This window comes from Colius striatus, chromosome 8 (genome assembly GCF_028858725.1).
Source record: "Colius striatus isolate bColStr4 chromosome 8, bColStr4.1.hap1, whole genome shotgun sequence".
Taxonomy (NCBI): domain Eukaryota; kingdom Metazoa; phylum Chordata; class Aves; order Coliiformes; family Coliidae; genus Colius; species Colius striatus.
Genome location: NC_084766.1, coordinates 24445271 through 24467443, shown reverse-complemented (window position 1 = coordinate 24467443; position 22173 = coordinate 24445271). Strand labels below are relative to the sequence as shown.

Below are 22173 nucleotides of genomic sequence, written 5' to 3'. Positions count from 1 at the left end.
TCTCACAGTGCCTTGCACAATGGCAATCATGCATCTGTCTGCTAAAAATAACTTCTGTGATGCATCCCAGCATCACACCATTCCTTCTTCACAGCAGCCTCACGCTGCTGCTTCACCTTCATCCTTCACTGTGGTAAAGTCTCTTTATTCCTCTGGTGCCTCTGTTTCATCAGTTTATAGCAAATGTCCTTGCTGCTGGTCCCTAAGTGTTCAAGTTTGCCCTTTTGACTGTTATATTTCACCCTACTTCCCCATCCCTTGAGAAGGCCAAGGGCCCCTTCTTCCTCCTCTGTGAGGAACTACTTCTCTCAGCACATGCAATCCCTCCCAACCCTGTGCTGCCTCCACATTTTGGGAGCTCACGCTTGTCTCTTCAGAGATTACCAGTAGTTTCACCAACCCAAATTCATTCCCCAGACACAGGTGGTCAATGTCCTTGGTTGTGGTGCAGCTTGGGCAATTTCTCCCGTATCCCCTTACCAACCTTGGGCCTTGGCACCATTAGCAGCAGTTTCTCCTGGTTCATCGTGCATCATCCTGAGCTCTGAATGGAGTGCCCGAGATTCTGGCAGCCTCATCTAAAGATAATTTCTATTGCCCTCTTCCTATTTCATTAGGTACCTCATCACTCCCTCTATGCCCTGTGTCACCTTTACTGAAGTATTCCCCAGATTTGGCCTCTGGCTGCAGCTGGCTGCTGTCTGCTCTTCCCCCATGTCTCTTTGCAGGCTCTGCCTGTGTTGGGAGCCTGCTGCTCCCTGCTAAAGGGCTTGATGGATGCAGTGAGCTCCCCCCTCGCTAAACCCACAGCCCAGAGAACGTTGTGCTTCACGTTACAACGAATCGATAAGGAAATCTGCTTTCTGTCCTGTCAGAGGATACCTGAGCCCTGCTATTCTGGCACTGTTTATCACCTGGCATTCACTGGGAAATTAAAGGCTCCCATAATTGCACAATTTCTGCTCTTTATGCTTCTCGTAGCCTTAGAGACAGCACAGTTTATACTCAAGGCTGCCTGTGGTACAGCTGTAGCCAACCCCTGAGAATACCTGTGCAGGGCCAATTTTACCACCCTTTCTGACACCTGCTCAGGACATCCCTTACCTGTGTCATCCCCTTTTATGTCCTTGCAATGACCTGTTTTACTAGCAGTGCTTCACAACTCCCTGCCCTCCTGCTCCCAGCCAGCTTCCTCACGTGCTTATGTCTGTGGCTTCATCCCAAGCGGCACGTTCAGCCTCTGCCCAACATCCCAACGCTGTCCTCTGGCTCGTCATACTGGCACTACAGCAAAGCTTCTGGCTGGTCTGATGTGACCACAGCAAAAAGCAGAACTCGGGGAGGAGCCTACAAAGGCTGTCACAAAATCTTAGAAGGAGAAGAACTTGTACTGAGAATGGATGAGGGAGATAAAGGACGTTCCTTTTTAGTTTAACCTCAGAAGATTCTGGTTAGGTGACAAGCAAGCCTTAGGAGCTAATGCTGCGAGGACAAATGGATTTAACACCTCCCACCTTCAAGGGAGACCCACAGACCCCTGTGAAAACACTTTTTAAGGTGAATTGAGTGTGGCTAGAAGGCTTAGTCGATGGGTGAGGTACAAGGTTGTGAAATCGTGTACAATACCAATATTGCATACGAGCTCTGTTCCTGGGTGAACTGGTGAGTATTGGAAGCTGCATCTTTAAACAGTTTATTTTTAGCTGCAGGAAGTATGTAGAGAAGCAACAGAAAATACATTTGCTCTGTTACCTAGAGACAGTTGGAACTTGTCCCTAAATAAAGAAGCTCTCCTTCAAGTAGCTGTGGACAAAGGGATTCCCAAATACCTCTTGCTGGCTAGAGCAGTGCTGGGCAGGTGTAGGAAATGGAGGTGTAGTGGCTGTGGCTATGCCACCCAAGGGTGGGCACACTTGAGAGCACCACTCAAATGGCAGGATAAAGCTAATGAGGTGTCTGCAGCCTGCTACAGGTCTCGTGAAGTGCCCATGGGATACGGACAGTGTTGTGCAATAAAGACAGGCAGCCTGGGCAATGGCTGTGTGTTAGAACTTCCAAGAGCTTGCACTTAGTGTGTAGGTAAAGTACTTAACTGGTTGACAAAATGCACTGTAAGTGTACAGCAGAAGATCATAACCTTGGGGGGAAATACATAGTACAATCTGTGAGGATGTAGCTCAGACTGTATTGGGCTTTTACAAGCTTTGAAGTCTGGATGCTGCATGTCAGACCCTACTCTAGTCCGTTTTCAGCAGTGGACAAGAGTGAGTCCTCTATCTACCTAAAGGGTGGATGACAGCAGGATGGGGTGACACTTTTTTTCTGCAATGCCCAGTGACAGGACAAGGGGCAATGGACACAAGCTGGAACACAAAAAGTTCCACTTAAACACAGGAAAACCTTCTTTTCTGTTGAGGTGAGGGAGCCCTGGCACAGGCTGCCCAGGGAGGGTGTGGAGGCTCCTTCTCTGGAGGTTTCCAAACCCACCTGGACATGTTCCTGAGTGACTTGATGCAGGTGAACTTGCTTTAGTAGGGGATTGGACTGGATGATCTCTAGAGGTCCCTTCCAACCCCATCCATTCAGTGATTCTGTGTATGCTTCCTGCAATCTCTCATGAGTGAATAGACCTGCAGGATATATCTGGTCATGAATTGCAGATGCCACTGGAGGAAAATGAATAAGTCAGAGTCCTCCAGATGCTGGTGGAGGCAGACTCCAGAGAAGGCAGTGCTATTAATGGCCTGGATAAAAGGAATAGGTCAGAGCAGGACAGGATCTCTGGAGTGCCAATAGCAACCAGGGAAAGAGATGACAGCAGCCAACACCACTTACTGCTATGGACAGCTGTCCTCCTAATCCTCATCTCTATCAACATCTCTAAACATCTCCATGTGAGAGCAAGGCTGGTGAAGTGGTAACCCCTCCCAGAACCCCAGGCTGGGCTCAGCTTTGTCTTTGTTGTCTCTCTCTCTTGTGGTGCTTTGACTAGTGGCTAATTCCTCAGACTTCAGCACTTTGCATTTGACAATTTGCTTTGGAGTCTCATATGAACGAGACACCTCTAAGTTACCAGGGACTGAAATCTGGTCTGAAACCATCAGTCACCACCTGATGATTTCTGCAGTGTTTTCTTCAGCCTGCTGGAAGGTACATAATGGAGTGAGGCAGTTACAAGGCTGGGCCCAAACTTCAGTAGAAATGACAAGTATGCCCATTTGCTTACGCCGCAGCTGCCTGGGAGGTCGTGCAGGATGCTCAGTACCGACCAAGCACACAGCTGTGTGTGGGGACAGCAGCTTCTACTCAAGGTCATTTTTCTTGATGGTTCTTCCCTTAAAGCTCAGTTGGGTCCTTGAGTCCCTGTAGGCTTCCTTCTACTGTGTAAAACAGGGTTTTATTAGGAGCCTTCTTGCATCTTCAAGCTGCCGTTGCAGCGCTATTTTGGCCAGCCCAAACAAACTGCTGGGTTGCTGTTGTGTTGGTTTGGGTTTATTTTATTTGACTTGGCAGGATTTGAGGTTTTCTGTGTTTCTTCTTGATCTATAACTTACACTTTTTGAAGGGTATCTTTTTACTTCTAAATGTCACCTTTCCTCAGCTGTTTAACTGGTCAGAGAGTCGTTGTTGGCATATTTTGAGCAATGGCATCTTTCAAGCTTTAAATACAGGATCTCAGTGTCACCACGAGCACTTTCATCAGCTACTTGAAAATTCCTCTTAATTACTCTCCTGACTTTTATACTCATTCCCCTTTGAAGGAGAATTTACTCATCTCCCTTTTGAGTTACATGGCACTGCAGTGTCCCTTTTTGTTCTGTTGCATCTTCCTCTCCTGCAGAATGACTGGATTTGAGCACATTGTGTTCATTATGATAAAACGACTGTTTACTACTAGATTTCAAACTGCCTCCTATGTACTACTCGTTACTAAATCAAGAGTTCCTGCTCCACTTGGCTCCCCTGAGTGGTCATTCTAAGAACTCTTCATTTACGAGGGCTAAAAATACAGTCTTTGCATCATTCTTTGGCATGGTATCCACATGATCTATATGGGGGTAATTAATATCACCCATTATCATTATGTTTTATCCCCTGAAAACCTCTTAAAAGTCCTCCAGCTGTTTTTCATCCCACTATCCTAATCAGGTGGTCAATAGTATATGCTCAGAGTTACTTAGACACAGGTTAACACATAATGCTCCTCTTGTAGTTTAGACAACATTCCAGGATCTTTCTCTCTCTCTCCTTTTCTTTTTTCCCTTTCCCTCTTCCTTCCACCTTCTTTTTTCTTTTACTTTCTGGAACCTGTACAAGTACTGTGCTAGTAGCCTGAATTATTTTCTGTGGCTTCACATCTTGAAGAGCTGCTCTGGCAATTGTCTTCCTACTCAAATGAGATAAGTTCTCACACTGGCTTGGGTTTGTTGTTGCTTTTTAAAAATAAACCTCACCTGTTCAGTGCCTGGCTCTGGGCTTTGCTCCACTAAAATGTCTCCCTTCATCAGCCCCTGTTCCATTTTGCTGAATGTACATTTGTAACTGAAAAGAAAGCTTTTATCACCTTGGAGAAGGGCAGAGACTAGCTCAAGAAGCAGCATTGCTAGATAAGGCTAGTTTACCATGTACAAAGATGTGCAGCTTTTCACAGCCATTGTGGATTTCTTGGGTGTGGTGATCACTCCCTGATTTCTTCAATCTCTATTCAGAAACTACATTTGCCACTTTTCACTTCTTGATTACCAAGGCCATCTTGAGCAGAAGGTTGTATGCTGCATCAAGTAATTCAGTGCTTTCATTTCTTAAAGGCTTTGAAGTTCTTGGGCAAGTGCTATGACAATGAGTCACTGAGGCTCCAGCACCTCCCTCATGCCTTGTTGACACCTTTAACACCCAGCAGTTTTGTGGCTGTGAGTGCAGGACACCAGCACCTGAAGCCCTTCATGAGCACTGCCTTTATTGCTGCAGTGTCTCGGGTTTGGGGCTCTTTCATGAGCTACTTTAAGTTTTCAAACTCTTTGCATCCTTCATTTTGGGGATACTGTACCCTGTGAAGTTGCTGTTGAGGAAAAAGGGGAAGGTGGAAGTGCCTGTTCCTTCCTGAACTGACACCCACAAGACTTGAGTTGTCTGCTAATCACCTTTGCAGCCATACTGAGATTGACACCATTCTTGCAAATTTGAGTCAGACCAAAGCTGATTCCTGCAAATTTCCTGACAGTCATCAGTGACACAGACAAAAGACAGCTGACCTTCTCCCCTCAGCCACATTGCCTCCCATCTGCCAGTCCCAGCTCTGGCAGAGTGGACACTTGTACCCAACTACTATGTTTTTGTAGCATCAAAACACAGCCCACAAACTCCAAGTGGATGGACTGACTTTCGGGAGTGACTTTTGCTGCCCAGACAATGCTGAATGCCTTGTCAAAGTTTAATTCTTCCCATTACCCTGGGTAGGCTTTCCAAACTGCAGTGTTGTCTCCTTGGCCCGTGATCAGTCCTGCTCTGCTCTATGATGTCACTTTTCTTTTTCTTAACTCCAGACCAAAAAAAAAAGGGGAATCTTCCCTGTCAGGTTTTATTTCAGTGTAGGATGAAGTACACATTTGTGTGAGCTCCTCCCTGCAATGAGCCTGGGACAAGCATTTGGTTTGGCTCCTATGATTTGCACATTGCAATCTGAGGTTTGCCGGGGGAACAATCCTGCCCTGGCAGGAAAAGCCAGCAGATGCCATCCCTGTGTCTCGTTACTATAAATCATTTAACAAAGGCAATGTATTGGAATCAGGCTAGGTTCCTTGGGAGAAGGCATGTTTCTCCTTCACCTTCAGTGAGGTCTCATTTGTTGCTCTACTTAGGAGGAGGCAGTCTGTGTTTGGTTCTGCTTGGCTGGGGGCTCCCCAGAGGACTGGGCTGCTGGCTTCTTCATTCAGAAGCTCGCAGAGTGTGGACAGAAGCAGGGTTTGTGTCATACAGTAAATACACTTTGCTGATGGCTAGCAGAGGGTTACAAAATTGAATCTGTGCCTTTTTTTCCCTCCTTTTTCTTTGTCCCTACTTATGATTCAATGCTCCCATCCTGAGACTGCACTACCTCCTATTTCCACTGGGCAGATTTCTTTCTCACCTTTCCCCGCTTCCCACTCCACCTCTCTCCAGCCAGGAGCTCTGCCTAATCTGAGCTTTCCCTGGAGCAGTGATGAGCCCCAGTCCCTTTTTCTGGCGTCCACAATGTGTGACCCAATCTAAGGAAGCTGCAAAATATCCACGTGCTTTTTCGTACCCTGTCTACTCAGGGACTCATCGCTGACCTGTGGGTTTGTGTGAACTTGGCAGCATGCTGCTGCCTGCAGATGATCTACAGAAAGCATTTTTCTAGAATATCCACTTAAGAAAGAGGATAGTCCAAGGCTGTCTGTGGAAGTCTAACTTGACTGCAGCTGGCCTGTTTTGTTGAGACATCTGCTGTGCTGATGGAGAAGGTGCCACTTTCGGAACGGGGTTGCTGTGAGCACCAGCCACTCGGGAGCCAATCTCTTGCAAATCAGTGATTTACAGTCCATCACCTTCTCCCATTTTTGTGTATTCATACTGCAGGACCAGAGAGACAGGCAGTTTATGGGGCAAGGGGTAAATCATGCCATAAAGGCCCTGTGATTCAATGGGGCTGTTTTTCATTCCTGCTACTTCCCTGCCTCTGGCATCTCTGGGGCTGTAATGATGCGGGATGTGGTGCAAGGCTGGGTGAGAAGATGGGTTTCTGCTCTAATGACCTTCTGAGTATTTTCAGTTCCTATGGCAAAATGGATGTTGGGGAGACTTGCTGTAGAATCTGCCTGAAAGTTTTACCTCTAAGTTGCCAGGCCCTGCTTGGAGCTAAGTGAAATTGTCTGCAGCTCATTAACATCAAAGCATTTTCTGCGCTAGTCTGGGCAGCTCAGTAGTAACCAGCAGATGAACCAGGGAACAGCTACACTCTCCACTAAGCTTTGCCTGCAAACAATTAACATCAAAGGGGAGCCCCTCTGAAACGGGAAAAAACAACGCTCCCACTGCAGCAAGTCTTACGGCTGGTGGGGAAGCAGGGGGAGGCCGAAGCTCTGTCCCAGCTTAGAGGGTTTGTGCTGAGAGGTTTGCAGGAGCAAGCAGAGGAATGGCTGCTGGGGCCCACTGACGCTTGGCCAAGAAGATGGTGGATCCACTTTGGTTGGAACAGAATCGTGCAGTGGTCTTGGTGGCAGCATGGTGCAAATTCTGTTGTATCAGACCTGGTCCAGCGTACTTCTGGGATCAAGCGAGATCTGCTGTTGCCTCGTGATGTTTGTGGTTTGTGGCTTGGTTGCCACTCTAGATGGGTCTCCTGAGGCCAGTCCCACTGCTCTTTACACCCTTCTCCCTCCTTCCAAACACAAAAGTATTGGCTAGCAATTCCAGATGTTGCTGCCCCGTTTTTTTATGTGCACCTTGACCCTCTGTCGGTCCTTCCCCACAGGAGGCCCGTGGAATTAAACCACTTTTCTGGGTTACAGGATCATTCCCTTCCTTGAGTCTCAAGCACTTTCTCCTGCTTTATGTACTGGATCCTCTGGTTCATGCTTTCCTCACCCTCTTCCTCTCTGTTTTGGCCGTGGGTAAGAAATCCAAATCTTTGGTATTTATCATGCAAACAGTCTGTGATTAGCCTGGGGCAGGAGGGCAACAGAGTTTGGAAAATGAATCCATTCTCATACGTGTCCCAGTCAGAGATGAGAGGCTTTTTGGTAGGTGCTGCACCAGCACAGAATAGAAATGTGGGGCTATCTCAAAGAGTTTGCTATCTAAACATCAGTCTAAGAACATAAGATGGCAAAACAAAACAAAAGAACAAAAAATCTGGGAGTCTCAATTAAAGTGCTGAAGGTCAAGATTAGAGACAGTATAACCACAGCGAGATGTGTCAGCCAGCACACGCTTCCTCCCTGCTGGCTCTGCCCTGGGAGTGCTGACCTCCAGCCACAGGGCAGATGACAGAGCTGCCAGGCACACCTAGACAGTTCAAGCCACCACAGTTCACCAGTCAAAGTTGTAGGATGTGACTTTCAGGTGAGGTGCTGTCTCCAGATGGCAGGCATGCTTTGTGGAAAAAGAACACCTCGTTCTGTTCGTGCTTGCTCGAGAAAGGCATCTTCAAAACCCATCAGGCAAGCTGAGGAACAGCTAATACCATCTGGGCAATACTCAAACTGCCACACAAGAAGTAGCTACAGACATTTATCTTGTCCACCCTACAAAAATGAGGGCCATGTGCAGAGGTTTGTGTTAGAGGAATGCCAGAGAGAGAAAATGCTTAGAGGAGCACTTCAGCACTGCCTAGGTGTAGGTGGATTGGGGAATGTGGGCCCATGTATGCTACGAGTGGCTTTGCAAATACTTAGGGAAGGGAAATTTGGAGGGAGCCTCCTGAAAGTATTTAGCAGTAGCAAGAAACCAGACTTGTTCTGAAAGGGAGATTGGTAAACTTGTGACTAACATCTTATGACCCAGTTGCCTGTCACAGCAGGGATACAAACTGAGTGCAGAAGAAACAAGTAGACCATGCTGACAGCAAGCTCACCACTGCCAAGTTTATTTGTGGGCACTGGAGCAAGAGAAGAATCTCGCAAGGAAGAACTTGCAGCTGGACTCTTGTGAAGACCACAGTGGGCAGGCACTAGTTCTGGTGTAACTGGACTGATATGATGCAAACTCAGCAACCATTAGCCTCTCTAGCAGCTTGTCCACCTGCTGTTCTAGCCACTGTTCAGACTGCAAACCTAAGTTCCCTGCTGCAGTCTAGAGCATTCATGTTGCAATGCTTTCATTTAGATCATCTGCCTCTCAGGGAAGAAGTACTTCCTCTGTGTTTAGTACAGTGCTATCAGACTTTTGAACTGGCTGCAGCAAGAAGCATGTCTGGGCTTTGAGTGGAAGGAATATTCCCCACTGCAAACACAAGGAGTCTGGAAAGAGAGACAACGTAGACTTCAGTGTCTCATCGCAGTGAAAAGAGGGGTGGAATGAAGTCCAGGATATCACCAATGACTGGAGTGAGGTGCAGCTAAGGGAATCATTCCTGAGCAGAGGTGTTCCTGCTGTTTGTAGCACAGAAATTTTCCATAGGTCATTCTCTCCTTCTTTCCACCACTAATGGATTTCAAACCAGAGCTCAGATTTGCTGGTCACTACACCTGTCCACTCCACTCACAAAAACAAGCTTCACTTTGCCAGTTTCACAAGGAAGAGGCACCTTGAAATGTGTTTTTACCTCTTGATACTTTGATTGCTGACTGCTCTGGGAAGTTTCACCTTCTATGGTCACAAACCATCCTCTGGCTTTCTCTATGAAAGTATTAAGAGACAACTAATGACCTATCCTTATGCTAGCACTGGGCTTCAGATAGCTCTGTTCTTTCCTTGGAATTTACATGCTTTCCCCACTGGGGCTTCCCCAGTGCACTGGGTTTTGGTTTCTTTTTGCTGGACTAACTGAACCAAACTGTCCTGGTCTCCTTTTGTAGGACAGGCTCATCGGTCCTACCTACATGCACCAAGAGTCTGCTATGTGCCTCTTGGAGTTCCCTTTGGTCTGGACACCTGGTTTACTGCAGCTGAGCAGCAGCTAAATGCTTCTCTGTCTCCACAGGAAAGAGCTGGGACATCCTACTACCACATCTGCATACAGCCAGCTTTGACCTCTCAGTCTTTCAAATTTCTTAATCATGTGTGGCTTGGCAAGGCAAGGGTAATGGCTCAGGTGGTTAGTGTGGGGAAACAGAGGCCACGACTCCTGGGCTTCATGTCTGGGCTCATGGCAGGGTTTTGGATTAGACATTTCACCATTTTGTGCACATCCCTTGAGCTTGCAGAAAGTTAATGCTGATGTTTTCCTCCTCCACAATCACCAGGCAGTACCATGCCTTCCCTTGCGTACCAATGTGCTCACGGCTTGCTGTTGGAAATGGTGTTATTACATCATCTACCCTCTTACGATGTCTGAGCTGAGGCTGGAGCGAGGTCTTTGTTCTCCTGCTGTAAGGCTGAAGGGTAAAAGAGGAGCTGGTTGTGTCAAGGAGCTGTGTTGGTGGATCAGTACTGATCAGCCTGGTGGCTGCTGCAGTGTCAGTTTCACCATGCCCACCATGTGGTGCTTTTAACCACACTGTGGACAACAGATCTCAACTCTTCAACGTAAAACTCAATGGCCCATCAGCGGTAGGATGGACCAGCCTGGGGTGGGATGTTCCCTGAGGGGCAGTTTCTCAGGGGTGTGGTGTTTCCTCAGAGGCAGTGAACTCCGAGGGGTGCCGTCTCCTCAGGGCAGGGATGGCCGCTCAGGTGAACGATGGGCCCTCAGGCGGCCACGTCCCCTCAGGGCAGGGACGGCCGCTCAGGGGGCCACGTCCCCTCAGGGCAGGGACGGCCGCTCGGGGGGCAGTGACTCCTCCGGGGGCTGCAGGGCCGGCCGCTCAGCGGCGCTGGCTCGGGCCGGGGTACGGGGGCAGCTGGCGTGACGGCGCTGCGTGCGGGCGGGCGCGGCGCCCCCTGGCGGGCGGGCGCGGGGCGGGCGCGGGGCGCAGGCGCGGCGGGAAGGGGCCGGCGGCGGGGCGTGGCGCGCGGCGGCGGCGCCTGCGTGGCGCGGCGAGGCGGGCGCTGGCGGCCGGGTGGGCGTGGCGCGGCGCGGCGCGCGGCCCTTCCTTCCCGTCCCTGCCCCCCTGGCCGTGCCCGCCGCCGCCCCCACCCCCGCCCGCCGCCCAGAAGATGGCGAGCCCGTGCGGGCGGCAGCAGTGCTCCATCGAGAGGCGCGGCGTCCGCCACCAGCTCGATTCGTGGCGACACAAGCTCATTCACTGTGTAGGTGAGGGACGGCGGCGCGGCGGGGAGGCCGGGCCGGGCCCCGCCGTGGCGGTGGCGGCCGCGGGGGGGGTGGGAGGCTGCACCGGGGCGGGGGGGGGGGGAGGGCGCCGTGAGGCGAGCGGCGCCGCGGCCTACGGGCCCGCCCCCCTCCCCCCGCCGCGGGCCGCTGTGAGGCGAGCGGCGCCGGGCCGGGCCCCGCCCTTCGCCGGGGAGGGAGCCGGGAGTGGGGGGGGTCTTGCCCTGCCCTTTTGTGCGGCCCCTGTCAGCGCCGCGCCCGCTCCTCCCCGCGCGACCCGGCCCGGCCGCGGCCCCTTCAAACTTGTTTACGGCGGGGCCGGGGCCGCGCCCGCCGGCGGGGATCGGCCCGCCTGTCACTGCCCATCCACCGCCGCGGTAGGCGACGCGAGCCCGGCCCGGGCCGCCTGCCCCCGGCCCGCCGCCGTGAGGCGAGGCGAAGCGGGAGGGAGGGAGGGAGGGAGGCCGCGGAGCCGGCGGCGCGCCCGCCCCGTGCCCCAGCGGGGGGAGGCTCGGCGGGGGATGGCGCGCGGTGGCGGGGCCGGCGGAAAGTTGTGGTTCGGGGTGCCGGATTCACGTCGTGAACGCGGAGCGGGGCGCGGGGGTTAAAGGGATGTGTGCTTGCTTCCCTCCTCCTTTATTTTTTTTTTCCTCCTTCTCCTCCTCTCTTGTGCGCATTTGTTGTTATTCAGGTTCCTTGTAGTCAAATATTTGGGCGTTTTGAAAAAGAAGTCCCTGACGCCCTTTAATCTCGAATAACTTTCTCCATTCAAAAGACAGATTTTTTTCCTTTTCTTTTTCTCTAGTGAGAAATCGAGGCCTTTTCTACGGGTCCCAAAATACACATAAATGCCAGCTCTAGGCCAGGAATTCGGTGGGTGTCTGAAAAGATAATAAAATAGGTTTAACAACAGTCAATTGTGAACTTGCAACATAATCTTAAAAAACCTCTGTCCAGAACACGATGTGTCCCTTCTTGTTTGGCCTCCTGCTTTTAATTGAGCACAAATCCTCATTTTATTTTTAAATATGCAAATATGGCCGTAATCTGCCAGTGGCTGCTCAGCGTAGGTAATCTGTAATAACGTTCACAGATTCACTTTAGTTCCCTGTGTGCAGAGTTAAACCTCTTATTGTCAGTTAGCTCAGCATCCTAGTTCGTTATCAGGGATTTGACACACCATTTCTGGTTACACCAGGAGCTGTAAATGCTGCCAGATAAATTTCTGGCTTCATCTAAACGTTTATATTTTTTGTAATATAAAAGTACAGACTGGATGCTTGTTAGTTCCAGATCAATATGAGCAATTAACTTGTTTTAAGCATGAAGCGATTCACGGGCAATATGTTGCTGAGAACCTCAGCCTCTACTTCAAAGTGCTGGATTTCCTTTTCAACCAATTATTGATGCTTCTAGGTTCAGTTTATGAGGGTTTATTTTGATTTTAGCTTTACTCGGTTAGGAGCATTTTATTGGCTTCCACCTCTGCTTGAACTGGATTTATTTTACTTCTACCTCTTTTTCTCATCTCCTTTTACCTCAGCTGCTGGGGATCACCTGTTCTAGTTCTTTCTAAACTCCCTACTTGCAGAATGTCATCTTGTCTCCCTCTCCATCCCTGCTGCTGCTTTGTCGTTGGGTGGTTCAGTCCTGCTGTTCTGAGTTTAACCAGATAGATGTGAGGAGTAAATGGGGAGGGGGGAAAGAAAGAAAGAAAGGAAAAGAAACAAAAAAAGAGGGCAGTTTCAAAGCTCCTGTTGATGATCTTGTATCTGTCCAATGCAGGGATTGTGTCTGTTCATTATGCTGCTTTTTGGGTAGTTGGGTAGCTGGAGAAGTTTGTTATCTACAGACTCAAGCAAAACACTGCATTATAAAAGTTCTTAGCAACCCTCAGTGCTAAAACTTAAAACAAATACCACCACCACCACCCCTGGCCACCCTCGTTTATACACACCCTGTTCCACTCCCCTAAAGCCATTTAAATTGCCAGGTCCTGGAGAAACTGCTTTCTCCTCTCTCCCTTCCATTTATCTTCCTGTTTTGTTCCTCTAAAAGATTTCCATCTGTGAAAGTCTCTGTGTGTGTGTTTAACAAAAGATATTGCGAACATCAGGAAGCACAGTGTGGATTGGGATTTTTTTGGAGGTAAAGTGCAAACCTATTTTTAAAAAAAGCCAAGTCCAAAGTGTAATGGTGCTGTGTGACTTTTATCTTGGTGGCACTATGTCATAAATAGTTTCAAGCTCAAATTGATCAGCTTTATGAGATCTCGGGACTTGCCCTGTTCCTAGTGTGAATGTTGCATAAAACATTGGGCAGTGCAAATTTGTTAATTATTCCTTTTTTTTTTGTTTTGGTAGTTTTTCATAGAATTCTAGAAGTTCTATTGCATTTGCCCAGGATGTTTAGATGAAATTGTGCTGTGATCTTAAACCCCTTACCCCAAGTACATCTCTGTTGTCCTTTTAAGTGAATTTTGACGCTGTTGCTTCAGATCTGGAAGCTGACCTGTTAAACAATGCAGTGTGCTGTTTCACCTTGGCCATCTGTAGAACTCCTGTAGTAAATACTGATAGATAAATATGGGAAGATAGAACATGGGAAAATCCTTCTTGTTTCTTCAGGAGTACTCATTCATATTTAGTCCTGAAAGTAAATCTGAGATGTGTGGGATTCTCTGTGCTAGCATCATTCCCTGACAAGTCATTCCAATACCACACAGTGTGGTAGTCAGAAAAAATAAAGCCTGTGGTTTGAACTAGTGCATTTGGCAATAAAAATGGCTTAAGTAATTCACTTTCTCCTCTTGTTTCTTGCTTCTGCAATAGGCTGCTCTGTTGGACTGTGGCTTCATGACAGTTTGTCAAACTAATCTTGTGCTCTCAAGGGGAGCAGAAACACAGCGGGGCTGCAGGACTATCTTTGCCCAACAGATAGCCAATTCGAGGGAGTTGTGCTAGCAGAAAATACCATTTTTGGAGGGAGTAGAATAATATTCTGCTAGTATACCTTCTTGAACCAGCTTGCTGTTGGGTCAGGCAAACATTGGTGCTAGCACAAGGCAGTGAGTGAGAGTAGATAGCTACTGGAAAGTAAAAGAGTGAGAACGCAGCAGCAGAGATGGAGATGCTCTTGAACTGTCAGAGTTGCACCCTCAGTTGTGCCAGCATAGCTTTTTGTGGGAGGCAGCTCCAGAAACTGACCTGGCTTAAACCGCCCCTCCTTGTCATGCATTTCAAGCTGCTTTCTTTGAGGGGGAGTGAAGTGGTGGAGTTGGTGGGGGAGCAGGTCTGCAAGCAGTTCTGTTGCTGCAGTGATGCAGTTGAGGGAGCAGCGTGCCGTGGCCCCGAGGTGAGGGAAAGTGTGGAGAAGAGGTGTGTAAGCTGTCTTTGCAGTGAGATGTGTTGGGCTTTTGAACCACAGCATAGGAGGGTAGTTGGGAATGGCACGTGGTGCTTTGATGACCTGGTAGGACTTTGATTCTAGAGACATGATATGTTAGATGATAACTATTCGATGCTGACATTTCTGTTCTCTGTACCAGTCTGGAGTGTCTTTCTCAGTGGCTAAAAGCAGATACCTAGAGAGAAACGCATGTGATGATTTTATGGGGTTTTTTTAAAATTTCTCCTGGCCCCAGCCTCCAGTCATCTGCTGTTCAGGCACTTGCTGAATTGGAAGTGGCTGATAGGATCAGATCAGCTAAGGAGTGGAGAGTTTGAGGGAAGAGGGAACCCGCAGATGCCTGAAACCTTTACGACATCTTTGATACAGGCATTAATAGCATTGCAATGCTGTGTGGTTACTAGAGTGATAGTTTGAGGTGGTTGCCTGCATTTCTACTAGCTGGTGATGCTTGGCCCTTTGTTAAATATTAGCTGTACTCTTAGAGACTCCCTGACTGAATTACAGCCTGTGATGAAGGATGGGGGCAGGGAGGGTATTTGTTCTGTTCAGCAGTGATCCTACTTTTGGGAGCAGAATGGTGATGTAAAGTGAAAGCCTGTAACATTCACATAAGATTTCCAGTCGTCTTGAGCTCTGTCAGTGTTTCACTGAGATACTACTTAGATGATGATTTTACTCTTAAGCTGTCAAAATAAGCTGAAGTAATTTAATTTTTCTTAAATGATTGCTGCTGGTGAAATACTGCAACCTAAGTACCTGATCTCTTTCCACGTACTGATTTGTTGAATAGTGGTGGTCTTCTGTGACCTTAGATACTTAGGACTAAAGTGTGGATTCTAAGGAAGAAATATGATACATCAGGAAGTATTAGAGGCTAATGTTAATCAAGAGAAGGTGTGTAACAGTTGAATAATTCTGAAATCTTTATTGTATTTTCTTATCTTGATTATTGCTTGAGTATAGTTGCAGCCTGTATGTGATAGGAATTAGCTGTTGCTTCCAAACAGTTAACCATGTTATCTTACTGTTTTGGAAGTAGATTTGAGTCTCAAAGTATGTAACGTAGTTGTGGTTCAAAGGGCAGGTTGTATTTCTTTGTTCCAAAATGCGAAAGCTTATTATAGCCCTGATATTGATGGAAAAAAATAATAAAAATCCAAATTAAAGTAAGTGCTGATGTAAAAGTTTAAACACAGGACTCTTTGTAACCTGGTACCTGTTTTAGATATGCCCCCAGTGCATCCCCCAGCAAGTGTTCAAGTTATACTATTTGCTTTATTTCAACTTGTACATAGTGTCGGTGCAGCTTGTGACTCTTTGTATTAATATAAATCCATTGTACAGAAACTTCTCAGTATAGTAGCTGAAGGCTTGTTCAAGAAGATCTGGTCTACATACAAACGTTTTTGCCTGTTGGCAGGATGGATACAAGGAGGTAGAATTACCCTTTTATAACAAAGTTATGCCAGGAAGAAAAAATCGAGGCAGCTGTCATTTAAAAATAAAAATCTTTAGTTGTAAGGAGTGAAATTTACAGTTTGATATTTAGCTTTATTTTAAATGTGCATGGAAGGATGGTGTGCATCTGAAGAACAGTAGAAGTTGAACTGCGGGGGATGAATCTAGAGCTGTTTCAAATGTCTGTGTGGATTCTCAGTAAATCAGCTTTACCCTTACTTCTGTCTTTGCAAATGAAGAGTAGCTTCTACCCTGACAGGGGTGATGTCAGCCAAACAAAACCATACTCACAAAAAAACCTTGATAAATGCTTTGTGTGACACCATTGTGGGTTGTTGCTCTGGTGACTGTGACTTAAAATTTTGGTCTAGACCAAATCACTTGGCTTATTTTGTGTTTCAACGAAAATCTACTTCTTTTGAAGTAATAACCATCACTGCAAGGTGGAAGGTTTCCCTCTTGGATCACCTGCATCCTGCAGGAGGTATAGGGGCTTTTGACTTAATTTTTAACTGAGGCTACTGATATTCAGAGTTCACCCACTTTTAACAGAACTTCTCAAAATGAATTATAGCAATCCATTCTGTGCATGCAGGAAAGGATCCAAATCCACCTAGATAAAGATCTTTGTAGTATTTATATGTAGAGAGATCTACATTACAGATTTACAGCTCTGTAAATGTATGGCACTGTTTTAAATGAATACCTGGAGGACTATTTGATTTTTTTTGAAGCCATTTTTAATAGTTTGTGCCAAATATTGATGGTAATCCAGATACTGTTATGTACAGGAATACATTAACTGTACTTGAAGAATATATGATAGAAATTCCCAATTCATCTGCTGTGTTGTCTAAATCCTTATTGCTTAGTACTTAAATGGCTTAATGCTCTGCCATCTTAGGCTACCTGACATCCAGACAAGTACTCATGTGTTTTGGTGGTGTGGTTTTTTGGGATTGCTGTTTTTGTTTGATTTGAGGTGGTTTTTTTTGGTTTTTTTTTTTGGCTGAGAACTTGCATTCTTTGATGGCTAATGTAAAATAACAATGTGAATACTTCCTGAGACAGTTTAGGTAAGGTTTGAGGAAAAGCAGGCATTTAATAGGGTTGAAGAAAGGTAGCTCTGTCATACTGATTGGGGCAGAGGGGACACGACTGCAGTATTTTTCAGGGGACTTTCCAATCCTCTTCTTCACCCTCCTATGTATGTATGTTTGTATTTTTGAGAACCAAAGCATCATCCTCTTAAAGGTTACTGAGATGGATATTTCTAATTTTCTGAGGAATACAAAACTTTGGGGATTTTCAGAGGATGGTGTTGTACAGAATGGGCTGAGTAAATCTAAGCTCTACCACTGACTTAAAAGACATGATGGTGCTCGTTTTTACTAAACTGGCAGAATACTTTTCAAAAGTATGGAAAAGAAGAGTATCTTCTGATGATGCTTGGTAATTTGAGTCATCCTAGCTAGGAATGAGCTGAGCAATAGAGCTCGTCTGAGCCATGGGATGGGATCGTGTCTGTGGGATAAAGGGAAAGAGAGAGGAGAACAGCATAGCTTCCCCTGAAGGTAGGGTATTTTCTAGTGTGCATCTTCTGTCTTGAAATGATGCTACAGACTGTGGTTATGTTTAACAGTAGTGCTGTCTAAGCTGGCTTAAATAGTCCTCTCTGTGCTGGCACAACTATATGTGGCAGCTTGGTGAATCAGTTCCCTGACTAGACCTGACTGGCAAACTGTTTTTTTGTTTTTTTTTTTTTTGTTTTTTTTTTTTACTACAACATCTGCAGAGGATGGAGAGACAGAGAATGAAGAGTTGAGGCTATTCAGCTGTTATTGTCACATGGACACAAAATCCAAGTTGTCTTTTGCTGAATAAGTGCTAATTTCTGCATACATTGCATTCGCTTACAGTAGCAGAAGATTACTAGATTACTTCATTCTCCCTCTTCAAAGTGCTATGGGTTTGTCATACTCTCTCCCTGATAATGAACTGTGGGCTTTGCTTTCCCAACCACGTTGGATGCTTTCATCCAGTACTGCCGTTAATAACTTGCAGCTTTACGCCACCTCTTCTCAGTATCTTTGCAGGCCTCTGGGGTTCCTCAGTTCTCTCTCATAAATCCACGTGGCCTCAGCTTCTTTTGAGAAATGAGAACTTTAGCTTTTTTCTTTTGAAGGATGTTGTATTGTTACTTTTCTGGACATCTTTAAGTCAGTTACCTTTTACCTCAGATTTAGTTTGCCTTGTATGATGCATAGAATCATGTGTTCTTTTATGGTGAGTTGACAAGAAGATTAATCTCCGAGAGTGGAGTAGGAGATCTAAGTTACACGTTGACTGTGCTGGCACATGAAAGATGAAGTGGAGAATACAGTGTTTCAACATTTCTGCAGGACACCACTTTCTATGTAGGAAAACTGCTGTTAGATAATGATGTCTCCATCTACTTTTTCCGTTCCTCTTACAGAGAAAAGAAAGGATGGTACTCCTGTTGCATATTCCAGAAGCAGCAGCAAAGTGCCTGCACTGGGAAAACTTGCAGAGAGACAAAGGATGTTCCTCATGCCCTGAGGACCATGATATTTTATGTGAGGGAGAAGAGGGGGAGAAAAGAGGACTGTACAAGAGCCTAGTATTCATTAACAAAGGAAGCTTTCAGAAGCAGAATCCAGCAGCGTGGAAAGACATCAGAGGCCACCAGGCAATCTTAACTCTTGAACTGAGTTTACTAATGAAAAGTATCCTGGTTCTCTTTGAACATTTTTGCATATGCTCATGGTACAGGCGTGTCAATATCTACCTGGAGAGAATTGCATAGATGAGTCTACCTGACATGATCTTTTGTCCTCTACTGCTGGTAGAGTGGTGGTCATGTTTCGAAAGTGGAGTAACTGACAATGTAGGAAGAGGAACAGGTCCTCAAGCTAGAGAGTTCTTCACTTCTTGATTTCTTTTTTCGTTGGTTACGCTAACAAAAGGATGTGAAAGCTTCAGCCCACAGCCTGCAGTTCCTCACTCTGATACTTCCAGGCTAGTACATAACTTTCTTGGGCATCGCCTGGGTGCTGGCCATTACTCTGTAGCTATATGCTATTTGGCTCCCTGTGCTACTGTATACATGTGACAAGCAGCAGCTTGCTGTGTTACCTGTGCTGCAGCCTTTGAGTGCAGCCTCCTGCTTTGTGAGGACAGGCTAGTCCTGCAGCTGTTTCATTCTCTGCAGTAATTCATATGTGCAGAGCTCTCACATACTCTGCCTGTGCTTAAAGTGCAGACAAACATGTGGGTCAATTTTGAAACTTCGTATAGACCCAGATTAACTACAGTAAAGTGCTTATATGCTTCAGACAGGGAGTCTTGTGTTCAGAAGAGCCCTCTCAACCTGTGCCTTGTGTCCTGTGGACTTGGGCTTCATAAGAAGTATATAAATATATTGGAATACACAAAATGGGTTGACTTTCTTTAAATTCTCACAGCAAACTGGTTTGCTTGGTTCTTGGCTTCTTTGGCAGTTGCTTTGTTCTTTTTTGTAAGCAAGTTGAAGATAAGATAGTGATATAGAAAACCCTGTCTCAAGTTTTGTCATCTCTTGGGTTAAGATTCATCATTGTGGCAGAAATGATGAAAGCTGCTTCGTAGGTGATGCTTTATCATCATCTCTGGATGCATTTCTGAAAATATGTCATTGTAACCTTTGCATAAAGAGAACTTTTTGCAGAGGTGGCAACATAATAACTTACATTTTTCCTCTGCAAAAGCCAGAGAAATAGGAAAGCATGGAAGTTCTTTCCTTTGCTGACCTAAGAAAACTTAAAAACAATCTTCCTAAAGCAATGATTCCATTTACATCCTTTAGAAAAGGAGGAGCACAGCTGTCTTATCCCTAGCTTTGTCTTTTATATTCTGAAGTTATTAGTGAAATTTAAGTTTATATGATAGTATAATCTCTCTTCTAGGGTTTCTTGCAAGGGTCTTACTAGTTAGTTATGGAAAGACCAACCATCTGATAGTCTTCATTTCAAAAATGAGCAGTGAGAAAAACTTCTCGTAGAAAACAGTAATGTGCTGCTGTTTCAATTTTTGTTTCTTGACCTAGTTGACTTCTCTGCTAAGTAAAGGAAGTGTCCCTTGCCAGTTTTAAATGTCCTCTGGAAAAGTTGTGCTCCTGTTCAACTGGAAATGGAATAGTTTCACTCACCATAGTGGTTATCTGCATACTGTAGCTTACAGTCTTTCAAAATACTACGGGACTGAGTGGAGGATGGAAAAGGGTGAGGGAAAAACTGAGTGGGAAATGTTGGTTCTGTGTAGGTTTAAACGAGTATCTATAATTCAAAATGCCTTCTGTAAGACAAGTGTACTGAGCTTTTATAAAAAATGTCAAATTCTCTTGGAGGGGCAAAAAGTAACTTTTTCTCTGAAACAGTTCCCATAATATACACTTGGGGGACAAAATTACAGCAAGTTTAATAGTGATTTTGGTATTTCTGGTTAAATGCTTAACTACTGCTTGCACATTTCTCTTGTACTTTGTTTTTTTTCCCCTCTCTGTCATCTTGTGCAGTTACACAGAGTGATACAAATATAGTTGTTTGGACCTGTATGGTAAGGTGCTCTGGGAACCTAGTTGTCATCCTACAGGAATGTAATCAGTAAACTCTTCACAAAATCTAAACTCTTGGTCTTGTCTCTGCAATTTTTCTTGCATGATATGCAGTGATTTGGGAGCAAAGGGCTTCAGTGTTTGATTGGCACAGGCCACGTGGAGGTCTGTTTGGCACACTATCTTTAGAATTCATCAGGAATGCCATATTTATCTGTTGAACAAGCCTAAACATTGGGAGAAGAACTGTGTTTTGCCAAGACTGTCTTAAATCAATGGCTTTCAACCTGGAGTTGGCAAGAAGCAACTGTGCAAAAACAAGGCTATTGCCAATAGTTTAAGTTGCATGGGGTCATTAGGCTTTTCAGGAGCCCACAGATTGAAAATTACTGCTCCAAACAATGTGTAAACAAGGACTGTTTTTTTCTTTCCAAAGTGCCTGTAGGTGTTACTGAGTATGAGCTGATATTTAGTCATCTATTAAATTTGGAATGAGTTTTATCTTTCCTTTTTCTTCTCATACCTAGCTATTTAAAAATATTCTCTATCCAAAAGGATATCATGGAGGAGAACCCTGGAAAGCTTCAACTTGAAAGCTAACTTCTGGAAAAAGGCTGGAGAGGTGCTAAGTAGATCTATTTATATGAGTACTGCACTCCCTGTGGTCAAGGCTTCTGTATTCTCCCTTCCAAGAACCTTGCTGTGAAGGCCAAACTCCTGTTACAGAGTTCTTGTTGGTTCTAAAGATTTCGTTAGCAATCCTCCCTTATGTAGTTGTAAAGGGAACTTTGATTACCAGACTAGAGTATAAACTGATGTAGTCTTCATGCCCTGCGTTGCCAATGCAGGTATCTACCAGATACCCTGAAACAACAGGTAAACCACCTTTCTGGTCTCAACAGGATACAGACTTTAATCATTTTAATGACTAGAAGACATTTCAAGTATGGTAGGTGCACTGCAGTTCTACGTGTCAAAACCTAAATAGCCTCCATCCTGACCAGTCTTCCAGCTCAATCTGTTTTACTAGAACCATAACTGAGGTCATAGACTGAGCACGCTAACAGTACAAAATTGAATAGAGAGTTCAGAGGTTACTCTGCTCAACGAGTTACTCAGTTTCAAATTAGATTAAAAATTGACTCTGGAAGTTAAAGATGTTGCAGAACTGTAGTCTACTTTGCTATGGAGGCTACACTCCTTGCCTTTAACAAACAGATTGGTTCTTGTTCCTAAATCGTCTGTTTGCCTGTGACTTATCTTGAATTCATATCTTCCTACTGCTTGTACTTTGAACTGAATTCTCTGCTCCAAATAAGAATAGCAGATAGGGCTTTACATTTTCTCAGCCTATTGTAATCCAAGGACTGCTCCTGCCCCTAGGATAGGAAATGCCTTACGCAGCTTTATATATATATATATATATATATATATATGTATAATGAGATGGTGGAGGGGAAGGCATGTAGGGAGAAGTCGATCACAGCTGCTTTGGTCTATACTTACTGACATGTTGATGAACTTTAGCAGCTAAATACACTTGTGATGACACCTCACAAACTTCGTAAAGTAAGCAGTTATTTTTGGAAACTTTTTTTCCCCCTCAGGACTAAAACTACTAAACCTACTTAAAAAAAAAAAGTCTCTGTAAAAAAAAAAACAAACGACTAGTTCCCAAGAAACCAGCACCTTCTGCTTATCATGCTCATGGGCATTTCAGCATCCTAACCCTAAGTTCTGCTTGATGATCTTTCCTCTCTGTCCTCTTAGTATCTGGAACTTGGAGGACTTTCTGTTACAGCAA

At 45.6% G+C, this 22173-nt stretch overlaps 1 protein-coding gene across 1 annotated transcript in view; it reads left to right on the top strand.

The window, feature by feature from the left end:
* Positions 1-10753: 10753 nt before the first annotated feature.
* Positions 10754-22173, top strand: part of LCOR (ligand dependent nuclear receptor corepressor) — a 60753-nt gene continuing 49333 nt past the window's right edge. The window contains exon 1 of the mRNA XM_062001916.1: positions 10754-10873. Within this exon, the coding sequence (XP_061857900.1) occupies positions 10777-10873 (97 nt within the window). The 5' untranslated portion in view covers positions 10754-10776. The remainder of the gene's footprint in view (positions 10874-22173) is intronic.